Consider the following 18,220-nt stretch of genomic DNA (forward strand, 5'->3'; position numbering starts at 1 on the left):
AACTTCGACACATTCCCCTCATATGCTTTTATTAACACAAGTTAAAATACAATAACCTAAAATTAAAATGTTTTTTTTTTTTTTTTAATTTACATAAAAGTCACTTTATATCATACTATTTGTTGAGTCCTAGAATATTGATGCCGGTAAAGAAATATATAGTTTAACAAAAATCCAGCACAAAAGCAGATGAAAGAGATAGCGTAACGTTTAAAGAGACACTAGAGTTTTTCTGTGAAAACTCCTAAAAAGAGGAAAAAACCACGGGGTATGATCCATTTTGAATAAATCCACTAATATTTGTAGTTGATTACAAATGAGGCCCTTCTTGAGAGATGGCTATGGCTTAATGTCACAAATGTACGTCATATAGAGCGCATTACATGATGAAAGTTACAATAATCAACATAGACATGTTTTTTTGTCGACAGGACCATAGTCGTAGAGATTGGAAAGATCGTAGTAGGCAGGAGACCTGGGTCAGAAAGACCGTTGTCTGATGATAGAGATCGGAATGATTGTAGTAGGCGATGAAGGTCGGAAGGACCATGCTCGGCAGGAGATAGGGATCCAAAAGACCATAGTAGTATGACGGTACTCCAGTAGAAGTTCGGGCATCAGGTGGTAGTCCGGTAGAAGTCCAGGGCCTTAGGTTGTGGTCTGGCAGAAGTCCGGGCCTCAGGTGGTGGTTCAGCAGAAGTACGGGCCTCATGTGGTGGTCTGACATAAGTCTGGGCCTCACGTGGTGGTCCGACAAAAGTCCGGGCCTCAGGTGGTTGTCCGGCAGAAGTCCGGGCCTCACGTGATTTTCTGGCAAAAGTCCGGGTCTCAGGTGGTTGTCCGGCAAAAATTCAGGCCTCAGGTGGTGGTTCGACAGAACTCAGGGTGGTGATTGAGGAGGGATCTCTGATCTCTTTCTTGCTCTCTTGCTTGGAGCCCCCCTTTTCAAGAGGGAGGATGGATCTATTTATAGATTTCCTAGTGTGGCATGGCCCGTAAATAGGAGGAGGATCAAGGGCAAATGGGGATTGGTTTGGATGGACGGCCGATGTTGAAACCCTTGATCGTGGACTGTTCGTTATGCATTTGAAGGTCTTATTGATGTTGGAATTCTGCGATCTTGAGCTCGTTGGATTTGTCTCGTCGAGCCGCTCGATTCGACTATAAGCATGTTATGTTTGAAAACCGTTTGGTAATCCAAATTTTGGTTTGAACCTTCCAATAGCGCTTGGGATCCTCGGCTCGAACCCATTGGGGCTCGGATTGAGTCCAATTTGGCGTCGTTGGGTTCGTATTTCCAAGATGTTCAGTTCGACTATAGGTTTGCTGAAATTGGAGATCGGATGGTCCCAATTTTAATTTTGGAAGTTTCCTACTTGATTTTGCATCGAGATGCATGCCCGATCAAGATATATTTTTTGATGTCATATCACTATTTAAATTAATACAAGATGTTTAATTTACATTAAAAAATATTAATAATTAAAGTGTTTTTTTTCTAATTTTATTAAAAAATCCATAAAATCTCAACTATAAACTTACAATTGCATGCTTTCCAATCAAAGCACATCCGTTCATTATCCTTATAAGATGGTAGATGGCTGAACGATATCGATGACAATCATTAATATGCATTGAACAATAGTATATGAAAGACATGGAATGCCCGGTGACAATAGACAGAGAACTCGACCATTCTCCTTATATGAATGAACCATACATGAATGACAAAAGTAGCCATTAGAGAAATGAAAGAGTGGAACCAATAGTGGTGATGGAGGACATAGTGCACATGGCAAGATGGGAGCTGATCACGTGCGTGCGAACATTCGATGTGCCAAAAATTTTGTTAGAATATCCGAATATAAATTATGTTCATGAGAAATTTAAAAGATTTTTAATTTATCTTAAGATTAGTGCTACACAAAAAAAAATTGTGGTGCTCTAATCTTAAAGCTTTAGCCCATCCTAAAATCCTCACATGATTTTTAATCAATAAAACCAAAATCTAAAATTTCTTAGGAGAATTATATAAATATAATTTATTTTTTATATGTTTTTGTATCTAAAAATTAAAATTTTTGTATTTATTTAATACATCTAAATTTTTATATCACATTAAAAATATCGTTAATATTTATTTATTTATATAAATATTTATTTTACATATATATTAACATCATTTAAATATTAAAATATTACATGAATAAATAAAATATTAAATATATAAATACACAGTCAAATGTAAGTCCTCCAATTTTATTCTAATTAATGTCAGACTAAACTCTTCTTACAATAAATCTTTCAAGAAATCTCTATGATTCCTCGTTGACGATTCATCCTCAGTGACAGATTAGTCAGCCTTCTCCTTCCACTCCTCTGATCCCCTTATATCTCTTTCCCAATTCCCCCCTACCTCATCACCATTCTAAGACATCACTCCATCTCAGCAACCACCACTAATCCATCCTTCGCCACCGCCAACCTCTCCCCAAACCCCTTCACTTTATTGCCAATGAAATGTTGGCGGCTTGATCCATCCTCATCACTATCGAAACCCTATTCATCATGGCATCCTTCATCAAATTCCACTCATTGTGTTACAAAACACCCCATTGCCCCTTTGAATCAAAACCCTTGTATGTGCACACCATTCCATCACTACCTTCCCCTTCTACTCCTCCACATCCACCATAATTCCCCCATCATTCATGTGCACCCAATGGTATGGCCTACCAACCCCCATGAAATATCCTCCATCATTTATGCTAATGATCATTTGAATCCCCTAATTATCACCTATAATACTGACCCTTTCTACTGCAATTCCAGTCGCTCCATATAATCTCCATCCCCTTTCTTCTCGCCCTCCTCTCTCCCCATCGGTGCCATAGCAACCACTTCCATCTCTCTCCTTAAGTAAAAATAAGCTAAACTCTTTATATGCCATCAAAAAATCATCTTGATCGAACACAGATCTCGATGTAAAATATGAGTTATTCAAAAATTAAATTTGAAATCATCTGAACTTTGATTTCAACATGTGTATAGTCAAATTGATCATCTCAGGGAGATGAACCCAATGAAACAAAATTCAGTCTAATCTGAGCCCAAATGAGCTCAAATCAATGGACCAAACCCTACTTGAAAGCTTTAGAGTATTAATCTGATGACCAAATAATATCCGAATATGACATGCTTATAGTATAATAGAGTGGCTCGACGAGATAAATCCAATGAGCCCAAGATCGCTAAATGCTGACATCATTAAGGTACTTAAATGTTGAATAAATATTTTATGATCGAATGAAATAGTATGGGTCGTCCGATGAAACACTCAAAATTTTTCCTTGATCTTATCCATATTTACTAGTCATTTTACTCCAAAAAAATCATAAATAGACCTCCATTCTTCAAATGAGGAGAAGGGAAAGAAAGGAGAAAACTTTGGAGCTTGCTTGCTACCAATAGACGACAAATCTCTTCTAGACCACCAACCATCTTCAAACTTCCACATGTTAGTTGACAATTTTCGGATCTCTTTCTAATTTTTTATCGTCACTAGACTCTTGCCCGTTTGTTGGCCACCACTGAATCTCCACCTGATTTTTTACCATCTTCATACTCTACCTGTTCATTGGATATCGTTGGATCTCCTCCCGATTTTTGACTGAAAGATACTGATTTTTGATCGACATCGAACTTCCACCCGTTTGTTGGCCATCATCGGATCTCCTCCCGACTTTAGATCGTCGTCGAACTTTTGCCCATTTGTTGGCCATCGTCCGATCCCTCTCGACTTCCAACCGTCGTCAAACTTTTGTCAATTCTTTGGTTGCCGTCGGATCTCTTCCCAACGATTGAATGTCTCCAAACTTCCATCCTTCTGCTGATTATCATTGGATCCCTAATCATCACTGAACCTCTATCAAATATTCTCTCGACTATTTTTGCCATATTTTTAGTATTTTTCATTCAATCAAGACCAAGGTGTATCCATCCAAAATTTTTGTCCTTTTTTTCAATACATTGTATTCTCACTATCTTACAGCTAAAGGATGGGTTGACTTTTATAACTTGTTTAAATGTTATTGGAATCATTTTAATTGAGCAATACCTCGTGATTTTTTTTCTTTTTTCAAGATTTTTCATGTAAAATTATCGTGCTTCTCTGTCATTTCTCGTATATGTTTGTGTTGTGAATTTTCTCGCATTGCTAAGACATAAAATTTTTTTCACTTTGGCACTATGAATTTCTCAGCCCGCAACAACTATTAAACATCGATGTGCCTTTTTGGAATAATGGTTGTGATTTCATTAGAAAACTCCAATGTTAAGTGTTGTTGTGCCGAAGTAATCCTGTGATAGATAACCTTCTAGAAAGTTAGAAAATTCAACAACTTCATTATAGCTTAAGGAGACAAGAAAAAAGTTACAAAATAAATAATATAGATGATTTATAATGGTTTAATCATATGACCTATGCTCATTATGGAGCTAGCCTATAAAAATGGAAGAGTTGTATGGTATGACATATTCATAAGGCTATATAGAGAAAGGGTAGAACATTTGAATTTATTATCTTCTTGATGAGCTTGTGACTTGGCATTTATAGAGATGAAATCCTCCGATAGGGCCTATTCATCACTATTACTCGAGGAAAATAATAGGTGGAATATGATAAAGACATGTGTTCCCTACTAAATTAAATGTGCAAGTTGACTAAAGTGTTGAGAATTTCAGAGAGCTAACATTCCTTCCATGTTCAATAATTACAGGATTAATATGATATATTAAGATATGCTCTTATAAAATAAAATGTAATACATGCAAAAAAGTTGATTTGAAAATTTTACAATATTGTACTAATAATAATGTGAAATAAAATCAACATTTTATGATGTACATATTTTGTAATGTATATAATATATCCTTTTTCTTCTTTATCTCTTTTAGAATTTGTTTATTTATGCTTTTTTTGTATGCATGTGAAATTAGTAATTTTGAAATTATAATAAATAGAAAAATCATGTGTTGCTCTCCAAAGAGATTCCTTTAGCATGGGTGAGAAGATTGTAATAACCAACTATTTGAGACATTTAAAGCATAATTGAGAGTCTTTATCCTTTGTGGACAAGAAGAATAATTGAGAGTTGAGTGATCACATATGATGTGGCTTGAGATACAAAGAAGAGACCCACCAATATATAAGAAATTTAGAAATAAAACCTTCTCGATAATAGAATTTTTGAAATGAAATAAATAAGCCAACTCTTATAAGAGAGTTCCCACATATACTTAGCTAAGCTAATGTGCTACCCTCGATTTTTGTAAGCCTTAAATCTTAAGAGGTGGGTTGAACATTTTTTAATCTCCCTTTGTCCATTGATCTCGCTCCTACCACACCTAACCTTAAGATATGATTCCCATACTAATTTTGTGCTTAGGAGTTAAGCATAAAATTTCAACACTGGATTGAGAGAGCTACATTTGACCTAAAGGGATAGTAAGAACTCACAACTTGCTTGTTGAATTGAGGTGGCCAAATCTTGATTAGCTAAGAAATTTAAGCCATAATCATTTTGTAGACATCAATATAGACCTCGCTTTGATGTCCTAGACATAGAAATTTCTTAAGAAATAATGAAAAAAAAACCAGTTTAATATCTTCCTAATATTAAATAATAAGAAGGGTATTAGTTTTATAAATAAATAATTATTTTATGTTTTGTATGTAATTTTTTTAAAAATATGAATTAAAGTTATATTATGAAATCATTATTTACCTAAAAATTTGAAGGATAGAAATATTGGCATTAGTTTTCATCACTCTAAAAAACAGAGTAATTTAAATATATGCCTTAGATTTATTTACATAATATTTTAGTTATGAAATGATATTAAAAATTAAGTATGAAAAAATATATTTTTTATTAAAGGTAAAAGAATATTAATGATATTAAAATAAAAATTTTGAATTTTAATTTGTAAATATATAAATATATCTAAATCCCCAAGAATAAAAGCATACCCGACCCGATAAGCTGCCGTTGGTTGACTGCTACTAATCGATTGCTCCATCCTCTTTCCACCTACCGAAGTGCCAAAAACTATCTTCTCTCCGCCGCTACTCCCATCATTTCTTCCTCCTCAAGGTCACAATGGAACAAGCGCTGCCTCTCTCCGACGCCTCCGCTACCTTCTCCTCCGACGCCGCCGGTTCCTCGGCCGGTGGACCTGCACCCTTTCTTCTAAAGACCTACGACATGATCGACGATTCTTCCACCAACGAAATCGTCTCGTGGAGCAGCACAAATTCAAGCTTCGTCGTCTGGAATCCCCCCGAGTTCTCCTCCCGCCTCCTTCCCACCTACTTCAAACACAGCAATTTCTCCAGCTTCATCCGGCAGCTCAACACCTATGTATGAAGCCATGCCCCATGCATACTTTCTTCTCCGTTATTTTCCGTAAAATCGTGTCCTGTAGAGTCGTTTGTCACCATTTTATGCTTTTTAGGGCTTCCACAAAATCGATCCAGAACGGTGGGAGTTCGCAAACGAAGATTTCGTTAAGGGTCAGAAACACCTGCTCAAGAACATCCACCGCCGGAAGCCAATCCACAGCCACAGCCAACCGCCGGCGGACGCCGAGCGAGCCGCGCTCGAGGAAGAGATAGAGAATCTTCAGAAGGATAAAGCCAGGCTCCAGGCTGATTCTTGGCGCTTTAAGCAGCAGCATTCAAACGCGATCATTCAGCTCGAATATCTCGAGCAGAGGATGCGGGATATGGAGCAGCGGCAGGAAAAGATGGTATCATTTCTCCAAAGAGCCGCTCAGAACCCTAAATTTGTGGAGAAAATCATAAAAATGGCAGGCGCTCAGGATTTTTCCACACTCCAAAGAAAAAGGAGGCTTCCAGAGGCCAATTGTTGTCCTGAGATTTCAGAGAACAGCTTCTGTGAGAATTCTGTTAATTCCACGGGTAACTTGAGGCTTGTGGGAGAGGTAGGGGATTTACCCGACCAGGAGTTGTGTGATAAATTGAAGCTAGGGCTTTGCACAGCCATTTCAGATAATAATCTGGTTCCCCCCTGCTCGCAGAGCTGGAACGAAGATTACCAGAGTCTTCATGGGAGCGACACAAATGAAGGAGACCTTCTCAGGATTGAATGCCTTCCATTAGTCCCTGAGACACTCGAGCTTTCCGACACTGGAGCTTCTTTCTGCCCAAGAAAGATCTCATTGTTGATGACCGATCTTGAAGATGGTAATGACGGGCTTCTTTCATGCCACTTGGATCTTACTCTTGCTTCATCCTCCATGCAAACTGATAGAATCGATCAGTTGAACAGAATTCCAAGCACAATAGACCTGGATATGGCTAATGTTGTTGATCGCAGGGGAAAGGAGGATGAAGTTAATAAGATTGAAGGAAGTAAAATAGAGGTTGCTCTGGCAAGCAATAACACACCATTGCCTATTACAACTACTGGAAGGGTGAATGATAAGTTCTGGGAGCAATTCCTGACAGAAAGACCGGGGTCCTCAGACACAGAAGAAGCAAGCTCCAGCTTGAAGGAGGATGAAGAAGAACAAGAAGAGATGATGCTTGTGCAAGAGAAAAACCAGAGGAACATAAAAGATATGGAACAGCTCACTCTTTAAATGATTTTTTAGCTGGTACTTTTATGGCTTTAACCATGCAGATAATGCTATATGATCTTTTTGGTAGCTTTTCTCGTATAATGTAAATTTATATATATATAAATTTGTTTTTAGTGAAAAGAATGATGTGCTGCAAGCAAAGTTTTTTAGTCAGGCGCGTAGTGTTTGGAAGGAATTTGAGTGTAGTCCAACAGGTTGGCACACAGCTCTCCTTGGCCTGTTTGTTGAGGGCTAAGGCTTTTAACTAAGAGGTCTAGGATTCGAGTTTATGTGTATGCGTTGTGTGTATGAGTTTGCCTTAAATGACCTAAATGTCCAAAAAATAGGTTGGGTATTATTACACTAATGGCTATGGTCGAAGCCAAAGAATTACGGAGTATAAAACACAACATCGTAATCATTAGCGTCAGCTCATTGTGTGTTCAGATTTATGAATCTTCCTTTCTCGTCAACTGTAGCAGCTGAGTTTTACCAATGCTATTGTAGATGGAGAGAAAATCAGACGGTTCTCAGCCGTCCGGTGTCCGCACCTAATAATTTGACCTATTTTATAGATCTTTTTGTCTAACTTTTGTCCAAGTTTACTTTATTTGACCCTTTTTCGTCTTTAATTATTTGCATTGTTCTTTCTTATTTCTAATTTTATTTGTGCATTAAAAAAAAAAATTTAAGGGTGAGGGAGATTTTAGAGAAAATTTATATAAATTTATACACACATTACATACTCAAGCTTCAAATTCAAGACAATTTAGTTGATAATCGAAACTTCCAAGTAACATGTCATGACAATTGATAAGCTTTGAATATTTTACTCTTCAATGCGCTCTATTTTTTAAAAGTATTTTTTCATTAACAATTTTTTATTATTTCTTTAATAAAACATTTCTATTTTTTTTTTCTAATATCATCACACGTATATCATTGTTGTGTACTAGAAATGGCCGAGCTAGCAAAGAAATTTTTTTTGCTAAACAGCCATATGGTCCACAAAAGCTCTTCCTCCCCTCTCAACCCGCACTCGAATCCCCTAACATCCAAAAAAAATACAATAACTTTAGCATAATTGAATAAAAGAATTACATGTATGACTTTTTTTTTTGGACACGTAAGATATTAAAAAAAAAACAATTTTTACTAGTAGTAAATATGAATTATATGATGTTGCACTTCCTCAAATTTGGAGAGGGTGTTTACAAACTATATGTGAAAGTAGGTTGATATGAGAATCTTTGGTGATGATGACATAATAGAGTCATATATTAGGACAATCCTCTTAGAGGTGAAAGTTACATGACCTAAAGGCATTGTATGAATTAGTGAATGATGATTGTTGATGCAATTGTGGGTTATTGGAATGGTTCTTCTCCAAGAGGCAGAGATGCTGCATCTTGAAGGCATGGGCAAGGAAGTATAAGAAGGTTGTTGATGCAATTGATGGGGATTGAGATGATTGTTTTAGGGAGAAATAACACATCCTTAGTATGGATGTCATAGATGCATCTAAAGATGATTGGGATTGTCCTATTTCGAGGCAAAGGAGACACTATCAAAAGACTTTTTGCAAAGAAATATAGAATCTAAAACATCATATGTCGTTAATAAGGACTATAAGTGACCTTCAAATTTTTATTATTTTCATATGATTTGAAAATTCAAAACATCTCATGTGAATTGAATTAAGGTATACATACAAATGTTAATAAGCATTCCTAATCATTGAGGGCAACGTGTGCTCCACCTAGCTTAGTCCACATGTTTGTGTCAATTTGCATTTGACATATAAAGTATTATTTTTTATTATATATATAATCCCTCTTAATCATATAAATAAAAGGTGAATAAGTATATTTTGAACTTCATGATGTTTGTACTATTCATTGAGATATTAGAGCTTTCCACTTACTCTTTATACTTATTCATTTCCCCACACAATTCTATAACTTTAACATGCTAAGACCTATTAGTAGGTTTCAGTGTTGCCAACGAAATAATTTGGATCCAACATCCTCTAAGGTACAATGAGTGTGGATTCATGCTAGTGATCAAAAGATAAGCACTATGCGAAGAGAAACAAAGTCAGGAGTCATCAATGAATATGGAGAACTAAAAATTCACTACCCATTGTGACTTGATGGGGATGGAGAAGAAAATTACTAATATAATTCAAGATGCATTATGGAGAGTTTAAAGGAACTCCCCCACCCGTCACGCATTGGAATCTATATTAGAAGAAATACATATGTATTTCATTTTAGTCATTTAACTAGATCTTACCCATTTTTTTATAAACAACAGAAAAAATTATGCATGATGTTCGGAGCCTCATATCATATGATCCTTATCATTTTCAGAAAATATGTAAAACCACGTAATGAGCACATAATCTAGCAAGTAATCAAAATCTTACACTAAAATATATACAATAAAAAGAGAAACAATATGCACAATGTCAGTACAATATCTATTACAGTACCAATATAAGTACGTAATCATATAAGGACTCAATAATCAATAATAGTATCAGTAATCAGATATTCAATGAGAGTATCTTAAGAGTATTGCTCATGTACTTATGACTCCCAACCAGCCGCCATGACTCCTTATAATTCCTAATCAATCTTCAGCATCTTATGACTCTCAGTCAGTGAATCACGTGGATCAGTAGGGTTTCACATGACGTTATCATATCATGTATCTGATATCATTCAGTACTTTATTTTACTAGTATAGATATAACATTTAAGTCCATATCAGTTATATTAATCATTTTAGTATTTATTGCATTACAATATCAAAGCATAGTCATCCCTTTTTCCATTTATTTAACATAGAAATGCATAAATACATATTTAACCAGTAAAAAGGAAAAAAAAAATCATCTCAAATGATTTAGAATTATCAAATCTATAACATATTCTAACTTGCGCGGTGAAAGCTTATGAAATAAGAAGATAATATATTATGGGTTGATTTAACAGAGATAAAAATTGTAGAAATCAAACCATCAAAAAATATAAGTAAGAGATTAGTCGCTTACAATGAATAAAACAAAATTCATAACTCGAATGACGAGCAAATACGATCCAAAGACCTTTCACGCTCTTTTTTATTCTTCTCCTTCAATTTCCTCATGGCCAAGCAACTAAGTGAGAGAGACGATGGGGTGAGATAGGTATATATATAATGTTTGTAGCCTAGCACCGCAGCACTCACCAGATTAATACTAAAGCGTTATACTTTAGAATTTTCATATTTTTCAAGTAAATTTATTTCACATTTCTGGGTTATTACACCCCCCAGAGAGAGAGAGAGAGAGAGAGAGAGAGAGAGAGAGAGAGAGAGAGTGTGTGTGTGTGTGTGTAACTGTGAAGGATCATTAGACTTGATAAACTTGTTAGAGAAGAATTGAGACGATGGGGTTGACTTCAACACTCATTATAAGGATATCCACACTCACACCAGTGATGATAAATACAAACTTCCATCATGATGAATGATGAGGAGGGAGCTAGAGCTAACCAATGATAAATACAAACTTCCTCCATCTTCTACCGACTACGGTCTCTCTGACCTCTGTCACCCGCTGACTATGGTCTCTTTGATTACAATCTTCAGACTGTGGTCTCCATAACCGCCGTCACCAGACTGCAATCTTTCCGACCTACGCCCCCCATCAACTACGGTCTTTCTAACCTCCATTGTCCGACTGTGATCCTTCTGACCACTGTCACCCTACTACAGTCCTTCCGACCCTTATCACTCATCAACTATGGTCATGCCGACCAAACGAACATATCAACGCTGATTCCTCTAACTCCCACCATGTAACACACTCTATATGATTTATATTTGCTACATAGAGCCAAGGCATTCTTGTGACACCTCGTTGCCTTACTGTTCCTCTCTGACTTGGATTTTCCTCCCAGGATCATCCGGGACGATATTGAGATCGTCCAGGCCGTAATCATGATCGGGCACAAATCTCGAGGTAAAATTGAGTTGGAAACTTTCGAACTTAAATCCAGGACCATACGAACTTCGATTTTAGCAAATTTATAGTCGAACTGAACGTCTCGAAAAGACAAACCCAACGACACCAAATTCGATCCAATCTGAGCCCGAATGGGTCTCAATTGAAGACATGAAGCACATTTAGAATATTCAAAACCATAAATTGGATGACCAAATAATTTCCAAATGTGACGTGATTATAGTTGAATCAATCGACTCAACGAGATGAATTCAACGAAACCAAAATTGTCGAATTTTGATATCATTTATATACTCAAATACTTAATAAACAGACAACGATCAAGGGAGTCGATATCGGCCGTCCATTCCGAACACTCCCAACTTGTCCTAATTTTCTTCTCATTTATTGGTCATGCCACTCTAAAAAAACTATAAATAAACCTATCTTTCTCATTGAAGGTGGGAGGAAGCACGTAAGAGAGGAAAAAGGGGGAAGGAAGGAGGAGATGAAGATATATCTAAGATATCTCTTGTCACCAAGCTCCTTTTTGACCACCGTCCGTCCACCAACTGGGTTTTCATTGGACTTCTGCCCAGCCACCAATTGTCATTAGACTTTTTTCCTGGCCACCGATTGTCATTAGACTTTTTCCTGGCCACCAAGTGATGTCGAATTTACGCCTGATTACCGACCATCACCAGAGTTTTGCCTGATCACTAATTCTCGTCAGACTTACACCAGACCACCGATTGTCGTTGGATTTCCTCCCAATCACTGTTAACGACTACGATCTTTCTAACCACCGTCGTCCGTAGAATATGGTCTTTCCGACTCTGTCGCATGACTATGGTCCTTTTGACCCCCCTTCGCCCGACTATGGCCTTTCCAACCTCCTTCTCCTATCGACTACGGTCTCTTTGACCTCCGTCGCCTGCTGACTATGGTCTCTTTGATTACCATCTTTAGACTACGGTCTCCACAACCGCCGTCACCCAACTATGATCTTTCCGACCTACATCCCCTATCAACTACGGTCTTTCCAACATCCATTGCTCGACTATGATCCTTCTGACCACCGTCACCCGACTAGTCCTTCCAACCCTTATCGCTCATCAAATATGGTCATGCCGACCAAACAAACATATCAACGCTGATTCCTTTAACTCCCACCATGTAACACACTCTATATGATGTATATTTGCTACATAGAGCCAAGGCATTCTCCCCCAAGGAAGAGCCTCATTTGTAATCAAATGCAAGTACTAGTTGATTCATTTAAATTGGGCAAGACCTTATGATTTTTTTCCTTTTTCAATGGTTTCCACATAAAAATTTTGGTGTCTCATATGAATGCTACATCCTATCTTTTATCTATCTATTTATTGGGTCTTCATATAAAATTAAGATGCTAAACTATATCTTTATCTACCACCACGAATATCTTATGAGGCAACATATATGTATAACATTAATCCCATGTAAACTAGAAGATCATGGAAGCAATAAATCGGTATTATATATCACTATATCAGTTTTATTAAAAAAAAAATCACTTTTTAAAGATTACTATATATATATATATATAAAGATTATCATTCATGTCAGACCTTTTTTTTTTGGGAAATTTACATACATACCATTTTATTTCATGCTATTTACATATCTAACACCTAAAACATTAATATTACATGCATACCACTCATATACAACTCTAATATCAAATATACCACTTCTATAATTCATTTTCTACCATTCATATAATCCTATAAACTTTAATATTTCATTTCATCCACCTAAATTTATTCTATGGATGATAGTCATGTAATATTAATATTTTAGGTATTAGATATGTAAATAGCATAAAATAAAGTGGTATGTATGTAAAACCCCTTTTTTTTTTAAATTGATACGAGGCCATTAAATGCAGCTCAGAGGGTTGTTCACCCTTTCCTATTGGTCTCGAAGACAAGCTACCGATAACTCTAGAGTAGTGGTAAATCCACAAATAACTCCATATTTACAGCTATAGAGAGAGAGAGAGAGAGAGAGAGAGAGGGAGAGCTTGCTTCCTTTGGAAGAGAAGAAATGGCCAATCTCTTCTGCAGCAGAAACCATGCTCACCATTGCCATAAACTTCTAAAGCTTCTGCTGCTGCTTCTCTTCCTCATCTTCCTAAACAGAGCAAAATCCCCTTCACAGACACAGATCCGCCGAAGAACACTGTGGGTGACGACTTTGCCGGAAAAGTACATAAGCTATGCGGTTCTAAGGAGGGATTCCGTTCCCTGCAACCGCCCCGGCATACCCTACTACAGCTGCCGTGAAGGATCAGGGGGGAAAACCAATCCTGCATACCCTACTACAGCTGCCGTGAAGGATCAGGGGGGAAGGCCAATCCTTATATCCGCGGCTGCTCCATGATCACTGGTTGCAGGGGAGACTACCCTTAGCGATAGAGATAAGAGGCACTCAGAGAGCGAAGGGGAGAGAGATCAGTAAGGAAGAAGCATCTCGTGGCTTTCTATTTCATTCTTGTTTCTTTTTAGGGCACTTTCTTGAAACAAGAGATGATTCTTCTCTGTAAGGTTGGATAAGGTTCTTATGATTGCTTATAATGTTACAGTTTCCCTTTTCAATTATCTTTTTATTGCTCTGATAGCTATCTGCGTTGTGAAACTTTTACTCTTTAAAGCGAATAGGATTTAAAAAAAAATTGAAGGTAGATCTTGCAAAATTATTTTCTTTCTTTTGGGTATTAAATCTCTAGCTAAATCCCATTATTGTGTTCTCATTATTTTTTAGCAGGACTTAAACTTTATTTGGAGTGAGAATTAGGTTTTCCTTTACAACTTTTTTTACTGTTTTTTAAAATATTTTTTTTTTACAATAATTTTTTGAATTAGAAATTTTAGTATTAAAAAATTATTTTAAAAAATAGTAATTAAGCTGTCTCAAATGACGTCGATGGCTTAAAAAACTCGTCTCAAAGGAAGTCTTAAACTTGCTTTGGAATAGTTTTTTAGTACAAAAAAAAATTATTGAAGTTGTATTTTTTATATAAAAAAACTATTTTAATAAGTAAACCTAAATGAAACATTAATTTTTTTGGGAACAATTTTCTTATTACTTTACTTTTTAGATCATAATCATATTTTCTGTTTTGTCATTATTTTATGCTATTTTTTATAAAAATTGTATTGAAAAGGTACTAAAAGTCTTAAAAAAATTATATTTTCTACAATAGTTTAACAAACTAATATAGATTTAAGAGATTTGCATTCCCTGATTTTATTGATTTAAATTCTAAATTCTAATATGAACACTAAACATCACTAATTAATGCGATTTAAGATAACAAAGTGAATGAAATCGTCACATGATAATATGAAGGCAGGAAAATGATTGTAATTTTATACCCTAGAAACAAAGGAATTGATATAGTATCTGTCCGCATTCTATAGCAGAATTTGTGTTGATTTTAAATAAATCATTAGTTTAAGAAATACTCAGAGACGATACACAACCTCACAAACCAACAACCCTCATTATTCCTCAATAGAAAACACGCTTACTTCTCTCAAATTCAAAACAATGTTTAAATAGTGAATAAAGGATACTTTTGATAGAGATAACTCTACTGATCGCCTTACCGAATCCATTGGTCTGCTTGTTTTGTTGGATTCAGTTTCCTCCTCTGAAACTCTCTAATACCTGTAATGAGCTGGCTTGTAGGGACCCTCAATTGGAACGTTGATGTAATCAGCCTGTGCAGGAGAAAGCTTAGTGAGTTTGGCACCAAGCTTGCCCAGGTGAAGCGCTGCAACCTTCTCGTCCAGGTGCTTGGGCAACACATACACCTTCTTCTCATACTTGCCTGAAGACTTCTCCTTCCACAGCTCCAGCTGAGCTATCACCTGGTTGGTGAAGGAGCACGACATGACAAAGCTGGGGTGACCGGTGGCACAGCCGAGGTTCATGAGCCGGCCCTCCGCGAGCACAAGGATGCCGCTGTTGGTGTCCGGAAAGACCCAGCGATCCGTTTGCGGCTTAATGGTGATGCGTTTGACGCCAGGGAAGGTTTCGAGGCCGAGCATGTCGATCTCGTTGTCGAAGTGGCCGATGTTGCAGACAATGGCATTGTTCTTCATCTTCCTCATGTGGTCGACCATGATGATGTCCTTGTTACCAGTTGTGGTAACAAAAATGTCAGCCTCAGCCACAACGTCTTCCAGAGTCAGGACAGGGAGGCCTTCCATGAGGGCCTGAAGAGCACATATTGGATCAATCTCGGTCACAATAACACGAGCTCCGGCAGTCTTGAGAGCAGCAGCACAACCCTTGCCTACATCACCGTAGCCACAGACCACCGCAACCTTGCCGGCAATCATAACGTCGGTGGCTCTCATTAGGCCGTCAGGGAGAGAGTGGCGGCAACCATATAAGTTATCAAACTGTTTCAAGATTATCAAAATTATCAAAATTTGGGGAAAAAAAAAATCCTTCTCACCTATTTATGTATGACAAGTAAATATATTTAATAAAGTTTTGAAGAGAAACGGCAAATTTAATTTATTAGATTAAATTGTTATCCTAAATTTTACTATATGCTTGAAGTAATTATCTTAATTATAATTTATTAATGAACAATTATATGATATGATGCTCCGACTAATCAGTTTAATTCTAATTTAATATTTTATTATTGACAAAATTAAATTCATTGGCATTATTAATATTTGATGGATTCATATACAACGAACATAAATTTTTTTTTCATAATTACTTTAATTTTTAAAATTGCCGTAATACATGTGAAAAATAAAACAAAATAAATAAAAGCTTTAAAGAATAAATTCCTAGATTGCTAAACAGGCCTATATGATAACAAGTCGCGAGACTTAAATCTTTTTTAAATTTCCGTCAGTTCATGATCTTTTTGTTGGAAAGGAAGCACAATAAAAATATGTCCGAATTCCACGCCTAATAATCTCTCCTCAATGTGATCCTTCTTAATATTTATGTATCAATTCATTAGAATAAGATCAGAGGTCAAACCATGACTACACGTCCTGTAAAAGGTTTCAGGACACAGAAATCCATGAGCCCGAAATATAATTCAGTCTGAACTGCCTAAATAGACCGAATCAAAATAAAATAAACAATATTTGCACAGCTAAATAAATGCTAAATCTACTAATTTCGATCCACAAAGAATAACTTGATTTCAGATCTATATCAATCATAAGCTTTTAGAAGCTATTAATCAAGGACAAAAGAATCATAACCATCTCAGCAGCATGCCAGCAAAGCGAGAACAATAGATAATGTATAAAAGGCAATAAATGACGAAACAGAGATCTAGATCTAGATCCAGATCCAGATCGAGAACGAGATAAAATGTTAAAAATAGGTTGGAAGCAAAGAGAAAAATTAATAAATCTCACCTTGCTCTTGGTAACGGAGTCATTGACGTTGATGGCGGGGAAAAGCAGCGTCCCACTGATCTGCATCTGGTACAACCTCTTCACTCCAGTAGTCGTCTCCTCAGAAACACCAACGAGCCTCTCCTTCATCTTCCGATACTTCTTCGGATCCACACTTAAGCTATCCCTGATGAGCCCAAGCACGATCTGGAATTCCACGTTGTCCGTCGAAGCCGGATCCGGGACTTTCCCAGTCTTCTCGTAATCTTCCTCGGCCTTAACCCCCTCATGGATAAGCAGCGTCGCATCACCTCCGTCGTCGACAATGAGATCGGGGCCTCCACCAGCGCCCCAGTCGAGGCAGCGCTCCGTGCACCACCAGTACTCCTGGAGATTCTCGCCCTTCCAGGCGAACACGGCGGCGGAATCTCGAGCGATTGCGGCAGCAGCGTGGTCCTGCGTGGAGAAAATGTTGCAGGAGCACCAGCGTACCTCGGCACCGAGGGCAGTTAGGGTTTCAATAAGGACGGCAGTCTGGATGGTCATGTGGAGAGATCCAGAGATACGCGCCCCTTTGAAGGGCTGGGAGGGGCCGAACTCGGCGCGGCATGCCATAAGGCCTGGCATCTCGACCTCCGCGAGCTCGATCTCGAGCCGTCCGAAGTCGGCCTGGGACAGGTCTTTCACCTTGTACTCGCGACCGGAAGTAGTCTTCTCCACGAGCAGAGCCATGGCGATGAAAGAGAAGTTAGGGAAATTTAGGTCTCCCGAGATCGAACGGGGCCGAGATCTAGCGAACGAGGAGAGCGGTACAAGGACGAAATGGGGGCTGAGGGACTTGGGGTTTTAAAGAGAGAGGGGATCGGAGCGGACGGTCTGGATTTGTCGCGGTGGCATAATTAGATCTGACAGGAAATGGCGGTTCAGCAGAAACCGGAAAGTGCTTGCGACCGACGGTCTGACGGATGGTTAGGCAAGGGGGAGTGATTATATATATATATATTCTTAATTTCACATATTATTTTTAATATAATTAATATACTTAAATAATTATATAATTATAATTAAGTTATTGGATATTCATAATTTTTTTAATAGCTAAATTCTTTAAATATATTTATCTAATAATTTATTTATATTTATCTAATAATTCAATTAT

The 18,220-nt window shown here is 37.2% G+C and overlaps 2 protein-coding genes across 2 annotated transcripts; one reads left to right on the forward strand and one right to left on the reverse strand.

The window, feature by feature from the left end:
• The first annotated feature begins 6,038 nt into the window (after window positions 1–6,038).
• On the forward strand, window positions 6,039–7,988 carry LOC110100623 (heat stress transcription factor A-5-like). The gene is made up of 2 exons (XM_020828214.2): window positions 6,039–6,422; window positions 6,517–7,988. Exons 1-2 carry the CDS (start codon window positions 6,162–6,164, stop codon window positions 7,663–7,665), a joined length of 1,410 nt encoding a protein of 469 aa, XP_020683873.1. The 5' UTR covers window positions 6,039–6,161; the 3' UTR covers window positions 7,666–7,988.
• Window positions 7,989–15,161: 7,173 nt separating this feature from the next.
• On the reverse strand, window positions 15,162–17,888 carry LOC110100614 (adenosylhomocysteinase). The gene is made up of 2 exons (XM_020828206.2): window positions 17,083–17,888; window positions 15,162–16,089 (listed from the first exon to the last, which is right to left on the reverse strand). Exons 1-2 carry the CDS (start codon window positions 17,791–17,793, stop codon window positions 15,343–15,345), a joined length of 1,458 nt encoding a protein of 485 aa, XP_020683865.1. The 5' UTR covers window positions 17,794–17,888; the 3' UTR covers window positions 15,162–15,342.
• Between the last annotated feature and the right edge of the window lie 332 nt (window positions 17,889–18,220).

This window comes from Dendrobium catenatum, unplaced genomic scaffold (genome assembly GCF_001605985.2).
Source record: "Dendrobium catenatum unplaced genomic scaffold, ASM160598v2 fragScaff_scaffold_338, whole genome shotgun sequence".
Classification (NCBI taxonomy): domain Eukaryota; kingdom Viridiplantae; phylum Streptophyta; class Magnoliopsida; order Asparagales; family Orchidaceae; genus Dendrobium; species Dendrobium catenatum.